General features: G+C 37.6%; 1 protein-coding gene across 2 annotated transcripts in view; it reads left to right on the plus strand.

The window, feature by feature from the left end:
* Positions 1-15868, plus strand: part of ITGB3BP (integrin subunit beta 3 binding protein) — a 49799-nt gene that overhangs the window by 12142 nt on the left and 21789 nt on the right. For both annotated transcript variants that reach the window (XM_054037111.1, XM_054037110.1), the window contains exons 4-5: positions 12105-12180; positions 14810-14888. In XM_054037111.1, coding sequence (XP_053893086.1) covers positions 12105-12180; positions 14810-14888 — 155 coding nt within the window. The remainder of the gene's footprint in view (positions 1-12104; positions 12181-14809; positions 14889-15868) is intronic.

Raw genomic sequence — 15868 nt, forward strand, 5'->3', positions numbered from 1 at the left:
GACTTCTTCTCCTTGTCCAGATCTATTCCGCCCCCAACAATCTTCTATTCATTGAACTTTTTTGAAACTTTGCACTTTTAGATAGAGGTAAGGGATTGACTCTGTCTACACAAATTTGCAGAGAGACAATAGGGTTGAGGTCTGTTATTTCTCACCTCTATATATTATTTATTTATTTAAAAACATTTTTGCTGTTAACAAACATGTTATCTCTGGAGACAGAAATCTACAGTTTGAGAACTGCAAAACTAAGCATCTCTGATGGTATCTTCTAGACTGAGCACTGAATCCCATTGGGTAGATAGAAAGATTAACCTAAATAATCTATACAGAAGCCCCTGGAACCCCATAAGATTGGGTCCCTAATCCATGAACTATTGGAACTCATTTACAAAACTTTTCTTAAACATTACATGAATATATTGTCTCATGCTCTAGAATTAGAATTTGTAATCCCTATTCCATGATGAGATATCTTTGAGCTATAATGTATCTTAATTAAAACTATTTTTAGTTAGGTTTTTTCCTCAAAAAACATTTTATCAAAAAATCCGATTTAAATCAAAACAAATCTGATTTTTTTTGTTTAAAAAAAAATCATTGATTTTTATCCACCCTGATAGAAGTTCAGTTAATTAACTCTACTCCTGTGCTTTCTTTCACATATCTGCTGGCTAGGTAAGTGGTGTAGGGTTTTGGTTTTGTGGAATATTGGTCCACCTTTTGTGGAGAGTACGGGCTGTATAGTTTGGATGGCCTCCACCTTAGGGGACTGGCAGACTAGAGTATTCAGAAGAGTGTTAAACTAATAACAAAAGGGAAGGGTAAAAGAGAAGATGTGAGCACTCAGCAAAAAATTGAGATGCTCAGAACGAAATCAAGAAGCCCTAGGACATGAAGAGAAGAAATTCTTGAATTGCCTATGGTAAGAGCAACGCTAGGAGCCTGGATAACAACAAGAGGACCTGGAATTGCTCATTTACTAGCATAAATTTGAACTAGTTGGTATTTCTGAAACCTGGTGGGATTATTTGCATGAATGGAAAGTTAAAATCAATTATTATCACCCATTTAGGAAGGATCAAGTAGGGAAAAGGGGAAGGGGAGTGGCACTGTATGTCCGAAATGACATTACCTGATTCTGAGTCACTGATAACTCGCAAGAAAATGATCTTGACTGCTTATGGATCAATTCCCTAACAGATCATGTACAAGATGGGGTATTAGTTGATGTCTGCTGCCAACTATCCGATCACACTAGGGAATAGGATGATCACTTCCTTATGCACTTATCTGTAGTGTATAGGGGAAAAAACTGTGTGATCATAGGGGACTTGAATTTGAGTGACATATTTTGAAAGTCTCATGCTGCAATTACTAAAATATCCTTGGAATTTCTAAACATTATAGATGTTTCTTAACTCTAAAAGTGTTGCGGCCAACATGAGGGAATTCTTTATTAGATCTTGTTAGTTTGACGGAAACTGATCGCAGAACTAAAACTTAATGATAGCTTAGGTACGAGTGATCATGACTTGATAACATTTAAGATGTGCATGCAGAATACAATCCAGACTGGTAATTTCTATACTTGGTGCTTTAATAGGACCAATTTCACAAAGCTGAAAACAATTATGAGCCTGGTCAGCTAGGAGAGAGGATTTAATCAGAAAAAATTTGTATGATACTTGGGAATCATTTCACACTGGACTGGGCGGAGCGGGGCCGCCCCTGCCATGCCATGCCCCTGGCTGGCCCCTTGCTCTGGGGACTGACTTCTGCACTATGCTCCATTGCCTCAGTGGGGGCCCACAAATATGTTTGGCAGCAGGCCCACAAAAGGTTAATCTGGCCCTGCCTCCATTAGCTGACTACTTCATGTGGAGATGCAGCTCCCTAGTTTTCAGATACAGAGAGCCAATACCTAGACCCCCAGGCCACAGGATAACTTGTCCATGTCCTAGGAAATGGATGTAGCTTATGCCTTCATTCCCCACCCTTGACATGGTGGGTTTTGAAGAAAACAAAAAGGGATCGGTACCTTTCATAGCTTGCGTGGCCAAGGTGGGCCTATTTCACAGACCTCTAGCTGTCCTGAGGTCTAGGCCTCCATTTACTAGAACTAAAGGTCGCTGACATTAGGAGCCCTGCCCTTCACCTTGACCTTTATCCGCCTTAACTTCATGAACATTCCCTCCTGTCAAAACTAAGTCAGGGACCTCATCATCTCAATTCCTGAAAAGATACTTCTTTGCTTATTATGAGGTTCCACAAAATCTCCATTATCCCTTCCATTCTGCAGTTCTTCCAGAATTCCTTTGAAAAATATCTGCTAGCCCTGTAAATTGCAGGTCACTCTCGCAGGGGTTTATAGGAGGTTTTCCTGAGGAGTTCTACTCCATTGTAACCCAGTCGGTTCCTCAAGTCAGTTACCTTGTCCCTTTTGTTAACTTCTTGATTCTCCTTGAAGCCTAAAACTAGTGCTAAATGCTCTCTGCTTTGACACTTTTGAAGCCACCCTCACTATTCTTCTCTTTCTCTTCCCTATTGTGGAAAGTAGCCTTTCTAGTGGCCAGCACTTGGCCCAGAGAGTTGGGGCCTTGGTTTGTAATTTCCATGTTAGAGCTAAGTGGAAATCTTTTCTCATCCCGTGAAAGTTTTTTTGAGATTTCGAAAATGTTTCTCATTCCCATTCATCAGGATGAAACTGAGACCTTCTGAAATTTCACCCAAAAAATGAAGCACAGACACCCCCCCTGAATCGCCAGTAGCCCAGGTGGTAGACCCAGGTTCAAGCTACTGCTTCAAATCAAGCAAAGGATGTCCCACAGCCCAGATGAGTACCCTAACAACCGGGCTATTGGCAATTCTAGTGTGGGGCGCTCGCTCTCTCTCTCTCTCTCTCTCTCTCTCCTTTTTTGAGACCAGAAATCCCATCCTGGACCTGAGAAATTTTGTATGTTTTAGCTGATATGTAAAAGGAGACGTAACTAACTTTTTCTGCATTCATATAGCTACAAAATGGTGTCAAATACTGACTGCTGCATTCCATCCTTTCAACCGACTGCTTCTCTTTCTCCCTAGACATTTTACATTTATTTTAAATGTTTTAGGATTTTACTAGGCCTTTGATTGGCAAATTTTCAGAAGGGTCCTTCCAAAGCAGCTCTTGGGAGATCTGCTCACCACAACCAGCTCTGTCTGGTGTACTTTACCCACATCCTTCTGTCAGTTTCTTCCTTCTTGCCACTTTATGGCGAAGCTAGATTGGGCTTGACTAGTTACTCCTTCTCTCCCTGAATGTGGTCATTGCTAGTCAGATTCATTTGTCTATAATGGCAGTAGTCATTTCATGGAAAAGCAGATTTCTCATGCCTTGGTAATTGTTTTCCATGATGTGGCGGTACTGGTATGTACACCAACCTAGGCAGGAATCAGGCTCGGGCAAAATGACTAGATAATCAGGGTAGTGTATACCAGGTGTAGGCAACCTATGGCATGTGTGCCAAAGACGGCACGCGAGCTGATTTTCAGTGGCACTCAGACTGCCTGGGTCCTGGTCACCGGTCTGGGGGGCCTCTGCATTTTAATTTAATTTTAAATGAAGCTTCTTAAACATTTTTAAAACCTTATTTACTTTACATACAACAATAGTTTAGTTATATATTATAAACTTATAGAAAGAGACCTTCTAAAAACGTTAAAATGTATTACTGGCACGTGAAACCTTAAATTAGAGTGAATAAATGAAGACTCGGCACACCACTTCTGAAAGGCTGCCGACCCCTGGTGTATACTAACCATAATTGTGCTCCAGTTTTGGTGTTCTTAACATGGGAAACTTACCTGCACCCTGGGAGGAAAAGGAAATGGGATAGAAATCCTGTGTCCTAGTGGCTACATCTTGATAGACTGATAGATGAGGAGGACTCATCTGTTTCCAGTGTTGCTATGTCTTAGAAAGCAACGAACAAAGAGGAATTTGTTCTTGTGAGCACAGAAATGCAGTTGCAGATTTTGTGGGTGCCTGCAGATAATGAAGCTGTGCCTCAGCCTTGTTGAATATATACCCCAGAAGGTTAATACATTAATTTTATACCTGATGTTAGCATTATATGCAGCTTTAGAATCTTTCAAAAATTCAACAGGCTGGGGCTTTTAAAATACGCAATATTATTGACTAGCCCATTGTGTATGCATTTATGTTTTTGAACAGCTCTTTCATTTGGATGTCGACAAATACTTTCATCAATTCCTACATAAATGTGTCTGTATGTACTGCAGGTGTTAAACAATTTTCTGCAGAGCTGCACAACTCTAGGTGTGCATTACATATCCTTTTTTCATAAAAAGGAAAAAATGCCGTGAGGACTAAAATGCTTGTGTATTGAGATGTCAATGGGAAAGGTGAGCCTGTACTGTATTTCCATACTGAAATTAAATATGGACATAAGGGAACATTCTTTTGGCTCATAAAAAGACTGATCACATGTTCACAGCTGACATTTAGATGGATAATTATTCAGTAATGGAGCACTAACTACCTTTTTCTACATTCATATAGCTACAAAATGGTGGCAAAGACTGACTGCTGCATCACATCCTTTCAACAGACTGCTTCTCTCTCTCCCTAAAGACATTTTAAATTTTATTTTAAATGTTTTAGGATTTTACTAAGTAATGTAAGAATACAACAATAGAGAATTGTATTACAAAATGTATTTTATTAGCTCTAAAGACTTTCCTATTTACACCGTACAAAGTACAAGAAGTTCTATATATAAATGCTGTCTATTTGAGAACACAGTAAATATTGTTTTTCCTTTGATTAAGAGTGACTGAGTAAAGCCCTCAAGAAGTCTAAATGCCTAGAGCATGGTACAGTTGGTTAAAAGTATACTGTATTTTTCAGAATCTAAACACCCTGATGTAAGTACACATTTATGATGTCAAGAATTCATCGTTGCAATGCTCTGGTGGGCTCCCTGATAACTTACATGTGCATTGGCAGACTACCTTGAAGTGCATGGCCCATTTATTACATTCTAAATAAATGATATGATCCCTTCTTCAGTTCCTCTTCCTTAATGGCTAGTATATTTTTAAGATTCATTTTTAAATTAATTTACTAATTTTCAAATACTCTTAAGGTTCAGCTCTTCTACGTCACTGGTCCAGTGGTAATTTCAGTTTCATAACTGATGGCCAATTTGCTACAAGTACTTAAATTTAAATTTTAAATAACTTGGGGATAGGGCCCTCAGCTATTGTAGTGGAACAACTTAAACTTTTATAGCACTTTGTCATGCTGAGGAATCTCAAAACGCTTTACAAAATATTAAAATTAAAACTTAATCCATCCTACAGAGCTAATACTTACATGCAATAATTTAAAAGCCAGTGAAAAGAAGTGAAAGTACTTAACATTTAGACTGAATCAAGGGGAAGGTGGGGCCATTTCTAATGTCAAAAAGGTGATATATAATAGCTAAGGGTGAAATCCACCCCAGTGCAGTGGGCCTGCACTGGTACCTATGCACCTCTTAAACCCCACATTAAGGGCCCACAGCTTGCTGTAAGCCCTCTGCCCTAGAATGTATTCCACCTTACAGAAGCAGTGAGACACTGTAATATATTTTGGGAATGAAGGTGTGTATGTTGAGGTAGGGGTAGGTATTTTAAGAACTAAGTGAAAATGCTTCTTTATGAAATTGTTTTGGTAAAAATAATACTGATTTTTTTAGTATTTTTGGAAATAGAAGAACTAGGCATTGTATTTGATCGGGTCTGTTGACCTGTAAGTGCTGTGGAGACTAAAATTGACTGACATATTACAGGTGCTTCTAAGGCATCCACTGACCTAACCAAGTTTAAAAAAACCCGCTATCCTATATTGGGGAACAGTACTATGCATCATCTCCTCTTAATGAATGGCCATTGTGGAGAAACTAAATGAATTCTTTGCATCGGTCTTCACTGTTGAGGATGTGAGGGAGATTCCCAAACCTGAGCCATTCTTTTTGGGTGACAGATTTGAGGAACTGTCCCAAATTGAGATGTCATTAGAGGAGGTTTTGGAACAAATTGATAAACTAAACAGTAATAAGTCTCCGGGACCTGATGGTATTCACCCAAGAGTTCTGAAGGAACTCAAATGTGAAATTGCAGGACTACTAACTGTCATCTGTAACCTATCATTTAAATCAGCTTCTGTACCAAATGACTGGGGGATAGCTAATGTGATACCAATTTTTAAAAAAGGCTCCAGAGGTGACCCTGGCAACTACAGGCCAGTAAACCTCACTTTAGTACCAGGCAAATTGGTTGAAACTATCGTAAAGAACAAAATTGTCAGACACATAGATGAACATAATTTTTTGGGAAATAGTCAATAGTCCTTAAAAGGAAATCATGCCTCACCAATCTACTAGAATTCTTTGAGGGGGTCAACAAGCATGCGGACAAAGGAGATCCAGTGGATATAGTGTATTTAGATTTTCAGAAAGCTTTTGGCAAGGTCCCTCACCAAGGCTCTTAAGCAAAATAAGCAGTCATGGGATAAGAGGGAAGGTCCTTTCGTGGATCGGTAACTGGTTAAAAGATAGGAAACGAAGGGTAGGAATAAATGGTCAGTTTTCAGAATGGAGAGAGGTAAATAGTGGTGTCCCCCAGGGGTCTGTACTGGGCCCAGTCCTATGTAACATATTCATAAATGATCTGGAAAAAGGGATAAACAGTGAGGTGGCAAAATTTGCAGATGATACAAAACTGCTCAAGATAGTTAAGTCCCAGGCAGACTGTGAAGAGCTACAAAAGGATCTCACAAAACTGCGTGACTAGGCAACAAAATGGCAGATGAAATTTAATGTTGATAAATGCAAAGTAATGCACATTGGAAAACATAATCCTAACTATACATATACAATGATAGGTCTAAATTAGCTGTTACCACTCAAGAAAGAGATCTTGGAGTCATTGTGAATAGTTTTCTGAAATCATCCACTCAGTGTGCAGCGGCAGTCAAAAAAAGCGAACAGAATGTTGGGAATCATCAAGAAAGGGATAGCTAATAAGACAGAATATTATATATTGCCGCTATATAAATCCATGGTACGTCCACACTTTGAATACTGCATGCAGATGTGATCGCCCCATCTCAAAAAGATACATTGGAATTGGAAAACATTCAGAAAAGGGCAACAAAAATGATTAGGGGTATAGAACGGCTTCCGTATGAGGAAAGATTAATAAGACTGGGACTTTTCAGCTTGGAAAAGAGGTGACTAAGGGGGGATATGATAGACGTCTATAAAATCTTATTTACTTTCTCTATACCACTCATGAAAGTGTTATTTACTCCTTCTCATAATACACGAACAAAGGGCCACCAAATGAAATTAATAGGTAGCAGATTTAAAACAAACACAAGAAAGTATTTTTTCACGCAACGCACTGTCAGCCTCTGGAACTCCTTGCCAGAGGGTGTTGTGAAGGCCAATACTATAATGGGGTTCAAACGGAAGCTAGATAGATTCATGGAAGATAGGGCCATCAATGGCTATTAGCCAGGATGGGCAGGAATGGTGTCCCTAGCTTCTGTTTGCCAGAAGCTGGGATTGGGTGACAGGGCATGGATCACTGGATGATAACCTGTCTGTTCATTCCCTTTGGGGCACCTGCCATTGGCCACTGTCAGAGGACAGGATACTGGGCTTGATGGACCTTTGGTCTGACCCAATATGGCCGTTCTTATGTTCTTAATGGCAGATCCAAGGGATAATTTAATCATGACTGCTTATTTTGCTTAATTCCAACTGATTTGGAAAAGAAAGTCCAATAATTAGGAGAGAGCCTAAACAAGGAGAACTCTTACATTGCACCCAAAAGTGACAAGGATTGGCTTTGATGGATATTTGTTGGGAGCAAATTCCAGAGCCAAGCGTTCACAGTTGAGAAGGCACTAGTCTGTACAATGCCTTCAAGTTCAGCCTTTGGGACAGACCACTGAAGTATTCCACTAGTCTGCAAGTATAGTAATGGGACACAGAGGGAGAGTTGGTCTCTGATTGTAGCTGAAATTTAAGCCACTGTGATGTGTAACTTAGAAGCTGCCTGTGTAGGCTGTATGGAGCAGAGTACCACTATCATGAGTTACAACTCATGATAGTTGGCTCACTGCCAGAAGGCTTTAACTCTGAGGGGTTTATATATATATATTTATAATTTCTCCGGTATAATCTGTAGTCTCCTGAATGGACTTGTTATATTCAACAAGAAAAAACTCTTTGCTCTTGGGCCACAAATCACTATAGACTTATTATCCTCCCTTTCTCTCCACTACCCCCCAGAAAAAAAGAAAAAAAAAAAAAGGCAGTCAAATAGAAGAAGAGAAGAGAGGATTTGAGTCTGTAAATAGAAGCTCTGAATTTGTACATGAAGCAAAACCTATTGAAGTCATATGGTTTTTTCCGGAACTTAAATCTAGCTTAAATTTTCTTATATTTTTATTAGGGCTGTCGACTAATTGCAGTTAACTCACGCGATTAACTCAAAAAAATTAAACATGATTAAAAAAATTAATCAGGATTAATCGCAGTTTTAATCGCACTGATAAACAATAAAATACCATTTGAAATTTATTAAATATTTTGGATGTTTTTCTATAGTTTCATATATATTATATTCTGCATGGTAATTGAAATCAAAGTGTATATTATTTTTTATTATAAATATTTGAACTGTAAATAATATAGAATTTGTCAATTCAGCTCATACAAGTACTGTAGTGCAACTCTTTGTGGTGAAAGTGCAACTTACAAATGTAGATTTTTTTCATTACGTAACTTCACTCAAAAATAAAACAATGTAAAACTTCAGAGTCTACAAGTCCACTCAGTCCTACTTCTTGTTCAGCCAATTGCTAAGATAAACAAGTTTCTTACATTTACAGGAGATAATGCTGCCCTCTTCTTATTTACAATGTCACCAGAAAGTGAGAACAGGCATTTGGATGGCACTTTTGTAGCCGACATTGCAAGGTATTTACGTGCCAGATATGCTAAACATTTGTATGTACCATCATGTGTCGGCCACCATTCCAGAGGACATGCTTCCATGCCGATGACGCTCATTAAAAAAATAACGTGTTAATTAAATTTGTGACGAACTCCCTGGGGGAGAATTGTATGTCCCCTGCTCTGTGTTTTACCCGCATTCTGCCATATATTTTATGTTATAGCAGTCTTGGAGGATGATCCAGCAAAAGTTGTTCATTATGAGAACACTTTCACTGCAGATTTGACAAAACGCAAAGAAGGTACCAATGTGAGATTTCTAAAGATAGCTACAGCACTCGACCCAAGGTTTAAGAATCTGAAGAGCCTTCCAAAATCTGGAGGGACGAGGTGTCGAGCATGCTTTCAGAAGTCTTAAAAGAGCAACACTCCGATGTGGAAACTACAGAACCCGAACCACCAAAAAAGAAAATCAACCTTGAGCTGGTGGCATCTGACTCAGATAATGAAAATGAACATGCATTAGTCTGCACTGCTTTCGACTGTTATTGAGCAGAACCCGTCATCAGCATGGACGCATGTCCCCTGGAATGGTGGATGAAGCATGAACGGATATATGAACCTTTAGCACATCTGGCACGTAAATATCTTACGACACTGGCTACAACAGTGCCATGAGAATGCCTGTTCTCACTTTCAGGTGACGTAGACAAGAAGATGGCAGAATTATCTCCTGCAAATGTAAAAAAAACTTGTTTGTCTGAATGATTGGCTGAAAAATAAAGTATTTTTGAATGCAGTTCTTTTTGTGTGCATAATTCGACATTTATAAGATCAACTTTCATGATAAAGAGATTGCACTACAGTACTTGTATTAGGTGAATTGAAAAATCCTATTTTTTGTTTTTTTGTACAGTGCAAATACTTGTAATCAAAAATAAATATAAAGGGAGCACTGTACACTTCGTATTCTGTGTTGTAATTGAAATCAATATATTTGAAAAATCCAAAAATATTTAAATAAATGGTATTCTATTATTGTTTTACAGTGCAATTAATTGCAATTAATTTTTTTAATCGCTTGACAGTCTTAATTTTATGGCTTTTTCTTCTTCTCTTTCAGATCCTTCCTTAAAACTTGATCCTTCCACTTATTCTTCTATCACTAGTATCCTTTCCAGGGCTGTCTGCTGCCACTCTCACACTAATCCTTTTATAATCTGTGTTGTATCAATCTGGCTTACATGATAAGATCCTTTGAGCAGGGCCTTTTTTCTTGCACATATGTAAAATGCTATGTGCTTCTAAGGCACTATGTAAATAACAAAACTAAATCTCTGAACTAAAAGTTAATTTTGTGGTTCATAGTGATGATAGTCACTAATATGGTTGAAGATATGATAAAAAACTAGATCTCACTTTTTATCCTTTTGTAAATGTGCTTTAAGCCATATTTATATTTTAAATAATGTATTCACTGTCTGAGCAGTCAGGTCAGCTGACATAACGTGAATGGAGGGGAAGAGAGATCTCTGTTGCAATTTAGTACAATTTTTCTATTGGAGCACCATCCCCCCGTCATCTGTCAGAGGACAATCAGAAGCAAAGACATTATTTTTTCTGGATAGAATTTCATTTTTGTGGGGACTCTGACTCAAAGACAACACTGTATTGGGTCTGGTTGTTTGAGAGCTTTCTGGCTTTGAGAACTTTTGATCCTCATGCAATTATTTCTTTGTTATGAAAGCATCATGGTGGGTTTCAATAAAATCTTCAGAATAAATCATTGGTGAGGGGGAGAGAATAATCATACAGCTCCTCGCTTGCTGTGCACCTGAAGTGCATGGAAGTGAAATTTAAACACAGTAAAGATGGACTGTATATTTTGCCATCCCTGTAATAAAATCTCACGGGAAATATCTTCATACACTGATTCCTGGGGCTCAGGCTAGTGTAGTATTTCCTTAGAAATCCAATATAGAAATTGATATATGGTGTAAGATGTGTACCTAATTTTGTTCAAATGTAACTTTTTTCCTAAAGTGGTATTGGTGGAGATATTGTGAATATACACTGAAAGGAACTTTACATATAATATTTGATTAAAGTTGGCTTTTTGTCCTTTACTATAAGTATACTGTATGTTTCTTGATATTTATATATGGCTATCGGAATAGCTCCAGCAGATACGAATCAAGAAGCAGTGGATTTAGTTTAGTACTACAATAGCTTTCTAAATTCTTGTCCATTTGATTATTCAGTTGAAAAACTTTTTTTTCAGTTAAATTGATCTGAATATACACCAATCTAAAGCTCGTGATCTATAATTGCTCAGCTGGCATCACTGTAGGCCATACAGATTTCTTACCCAAAAGGCAGTTTCTTTTCTTTGCACCACATTTGAATTCAAGTTTAATTAGCAAAGCCATAGCAGTGGAGTTTTGTGGTGATTCCCTCCCTCATCCCATTTTCTGACAGAAACATGCAAATATTCTAACAATCTGTACATGGAAATACAGAAATATGACTTGTTCACACCCTGTCATGTGACAGGCACTTGGCTAGAATACTGTAATATCAATGTACTATGTCAGAGCATTTGAAAAGAAGTTGCATTGTCTCCTTTCAGTTGCATACAAGATAGGGCTCAGGGTACAGGCCTATGCTTTCTGCTTGTTAAAGGAGGTGGAGGTTTTACTTCTCAGTCATAGCAGTGCTTTATGGGTAAAGATTTTTCTCTGACATGCCGCATTTTGAAAAATATTCTTAAACAAGATGTTCAACAGTTTTTGATCTTCTAATTTCTGACAGAATCATACCAAAATCCAGTCACTGATACTGTAGTTCCAAATTGTCTACATCTAAAAGCTACAGAAGCCACCGAGGCTTAAATTAAAAAAAAAAAAGTTTGTGTGTTTGTTCATGGGACAGTCATCCTTGTTTCATAAGCAAGCTGTTTTTAAGAGATTCCTCTGTAGAGAGGATGCATGCTAACACCTCTTTTTTTCCCTACTGCTTCAAACTATATACAATACACCTGTTTCATTTTTATCTGTATTTTTGTTTCTTTCTTTAATATGGACTACTTAGGAGACCGAGATGAGCTGAATTACTCAGAAATGAGTTTATCCGGAAGAGGGCAATCTCAAACAGAAGAGTATGATAAGTAAGTGTACCAGTCTGTGGTGATAAAATGTCGTCATTTTCAGTGATGAGGGAAGTGACTATTTCCTTAGAGAAATAAAACTTAGAATGATTGTTCTTTTATACTTGAGATTGTACAGGGTGGGATTTTCCAAAGCAGATAAGGGAGTTGGACACCCAACTCTGATTTTTCCATGGGATTTGGTAACCTAACTTCCGTACCCATTATTAGACATCCCACCCATAATGGCAGTATTGTAATTAAGGTACACAAAGGAATGTGTTTTGTTTTTCCAAACTGTTTCACATGTGCAAGCTCTTTAGATTTTGCTGGAAACATTGCTTGTGGCAAAGATGCATTGCCAAATTGTAGTGGTTGATTTCGATACCTCTCATCACAATGGGTCATGATTCTGACTTCAAATGTATATTTGTTTTGTTAAAACGTTCCCATAAGAATCTTGTTTTTCTTGCTGCAAACTGACTTTAGTACCTAAGCCTTCGGACAGTGATGGACATACTTTAGTACCTAAGCCTTCGGACAGTGATGGACATTTATAGGCCTCAATTCAGAAAAGCACTTAAGCAGGTACATCAAGTTAGGTGGCTGCTCAGGTGGCCTTTGCTAAACCGGGATGGACATAAGGAGTGCATAAGGAAGGAATGCTAGTAGATTCCCATACAGAACTGGAACTTAACGTGCTTTGACTTATGATAAAGGAACACCAATTTTAAATTTACCTTGATCTTATTCATTTTGAGCATGGCATTTAAATCCTCTTTCATGAATAGTTAATTTTTTTACACTAAAAGCTGTGGGTTTACTTGTAGGTTTTATTAATTTTTGGAAAACATTTTATTAAAGAGACAAGGTAGGTGAGGTAATATCCTGTATTGGATCTTTTATTGTTCTCACCAACAGAAGTTAGTATAATAAAAGAGATTGCGTCACCCATCTTATCTCTCTAATATCCTTGGGCCTACAATTATACTCCATACATGTTTTACTAAAGGTACATTGAATTTGTTTGGAAGTCACAAATGAAAGTCAAAGTTAGTCAACTAAAATGCTTTGAATTATGGAAGAATTCACTACAGTGCCTTCATATGAAACAGGTTTTTTTTTCCTTCATGCTTAAACTAAAATCCCAAGAGAGTAACAAACAATTGGAATAATTAACCTAGGGACCTGGTTGACTCTCCATCACTGGAAGATTTTAAGTCAAGGTATGTTGTAGCTCAAAAAGAAATGATGGGCTTGATGCAGAAACTTTTGAGTGAGGTTGTATGGCCAGGCTTGATGATCATAATGGCTCCCTGTGGACCTTAAATTTTTTTTTAAAAAAATCTTTGAATAATCATAATCTCTTTAGGCAAATATTTACAAATGTCTTGTTTTTAGTGTGGAAAACTCTTAATTCAAGCAAATATATTCTTCCCATGATACAGTAAATCCCTGGTCAATGTATATACCATTGTTTCCAAGTGGTGGTAACCTTGCAAGTGCAAACCTATTCAAGTAAGCCTGGTCACTTTCGACATGTAAATGTTTGTATTCAATATGTTTAAAAATAACTGCAAAAGTTGAGAACAGCAGTTAGTGACATGTCAATAAAGCACATGTACAAACAAACACCTACATAGTAATATTTTATGTGAACTTCCATACGCTTTATGTTCTGAGGGGGAAAATATATTTTATGATACACTGACATTGGCATTTCCTCTTCTGGGTAACCATCTGCTGCTATGTAAAAATGTGATGATGATAACTTTTCTTTTTCCATAAGGCTAAGTGTGACAATGAGATCCTTCCTTTTGTTGGGGAAAAGAAAAGTGAATGGATGTTTTCCCATTTGTCCATATTTGATTTCTATGCTGACATGCTACAAAAAGAACCAGTTCTAAGTCTTTGTTATAAGAACATTTGACGGTTTTCCCCCATAATGCACATCCTCAATCATACACTGAATAATCTGTCATTTAGAACCTGATCCAATTGTGTCGTACTTTGCTTTTCTTACTAAGCTCATCAACCTCTAAAATCTTTACATCAGTATTAGAACGTGTCTGTGGACTGAAAGATGGTTTAGTGGTTAATCACTGAACTGAGACCGCGTGGGTTCAATTCCTGGCTGTGCCACATGTGATCATGGGCAAGTCGGATTGGGAATGTCTACACTGGAAGTGGCAGCAAGCCTCCCGACCCCAGTAGACAGACTTGCACTAGAGAGGCTCGAGCGAACAGGTTTAAAATTTTGTTTTTGAAAAAAAGGAGTGTGGAGATTGCGGCTCAGGCTCTCAAGCTCACCTGACCCCCTAGACTTGAGAGCCTGAGCTGCAACATCCACATTGCTATTTTTAGCTCACTAGCTCAAGGCCCGCTAGCATGTGTCTGTCTACCTGGGCTTGGAGGCTTGTTCAGCTGTAGTGTAGACATAGCCTTAATTTCTCTGGACCTGAGTTCCCTATTTTTAAAACCAAGATGATACTTTCCTACTTCACAGTAGTGTTATCAGGATAAACTAATTATTGTTTACCTAGTGCTGAGACATTACTGTTGTTGGGGGGACCTCTAAGAAAGACTTTTTAAATGATTATTCCCAATAGATGCTGACATCATTGATTTAAATCATTTCTCTTTTATGTAGGTTTATGGTGTTGCAGTCTGAAGTTGAAAATTCATTGGTGAGATTTCTGAAAATCAGACAAAGCTTAACAAGTTTACAGGTGTGTCTTTACTGGCATTAATTTTCTTAATGTACTTTAAAAAGAAAGTAGAAGAAAATGAAATCTTATATATAGTATTCTTTGACATTTAAAGGCAAGAAAAGAGAGCTTTTCACCTGAAAATCATTGAGACACAAATATAGAAGCTGACAATACCATTTAACTTTTTTTCCCCAAGTCACTTTTCAAAGTACACTGGCACAATGAGTTTTTTATTCATAGATTCCAAGGCCAGAAGAGACTATTGTGATCATCTGGTCTGACCTCCTGTATGACACAGGATTTGAATCTGGGACAAATCCTGCAGCTAAAGCAAAATTTATACCTCTATACCAATGAGCCAAAAGATCTGTTTTTAACTTGTATCCCTGTGTCTAGGTTATACGGCCATTACTAAGTAGCATTGACAGAGTTATAAATTATTGCTGCATAGATTTCATTAGAACATAATAATGGTCCATCTTGCTTGTCTTCAGACCATGGCCAGTGGTTCAGGGAGAATGAACAGAACTGGGCAATTAACAAGTGATTCAGCCCTTGTCATCCAATCCTAGCTTCTGGCAGTCCTACTCTTGTATGTAAGGACTTGAAAATTAAACATCTATTTGTGTTGAAGTCATCATGCTATTCAATTCATTGTTAATATGTCAACTTTTGATGGCGTCTATCACACACAATGTTGTTTATTCATAGTCTCGTACGGAATAAATTCATGACAAAGTTCTCTTGTACTTCAGTGTCCTCAGAAATAATTCAGACTATTCAAATTGTTTTATTTTACTTACATATGTTGTTATACACACACTGTTGTTTCAAAAAGAATTATTTAGATTGACACCCTGGCACTATTTTTGAAATTCTTTAATTAAAGATTTTCAATTTGGCTTTTACAAATATATTTAAAAATAAAATCTTGGCCTTGCTAATGAAATTGATACAGTGGGGATTTTTAGATTTATTATTAAAGTTGAAGACCATAT

This window comes from Malaclemys terrapin, chromosome 8 (genome assembly GCF_027887155.1).
Source record: "Malaclemys terrapin pileata isolate rMalTer1 chromosome 8, rMalTer1.hap1, whole genome shotgun sequence".
Classification (NCBI taxonomy): Eukaryota; Metazoa; Chordata; order Testudines; family Emydidae; genus Malaclemys; species Malaclemys terrapin.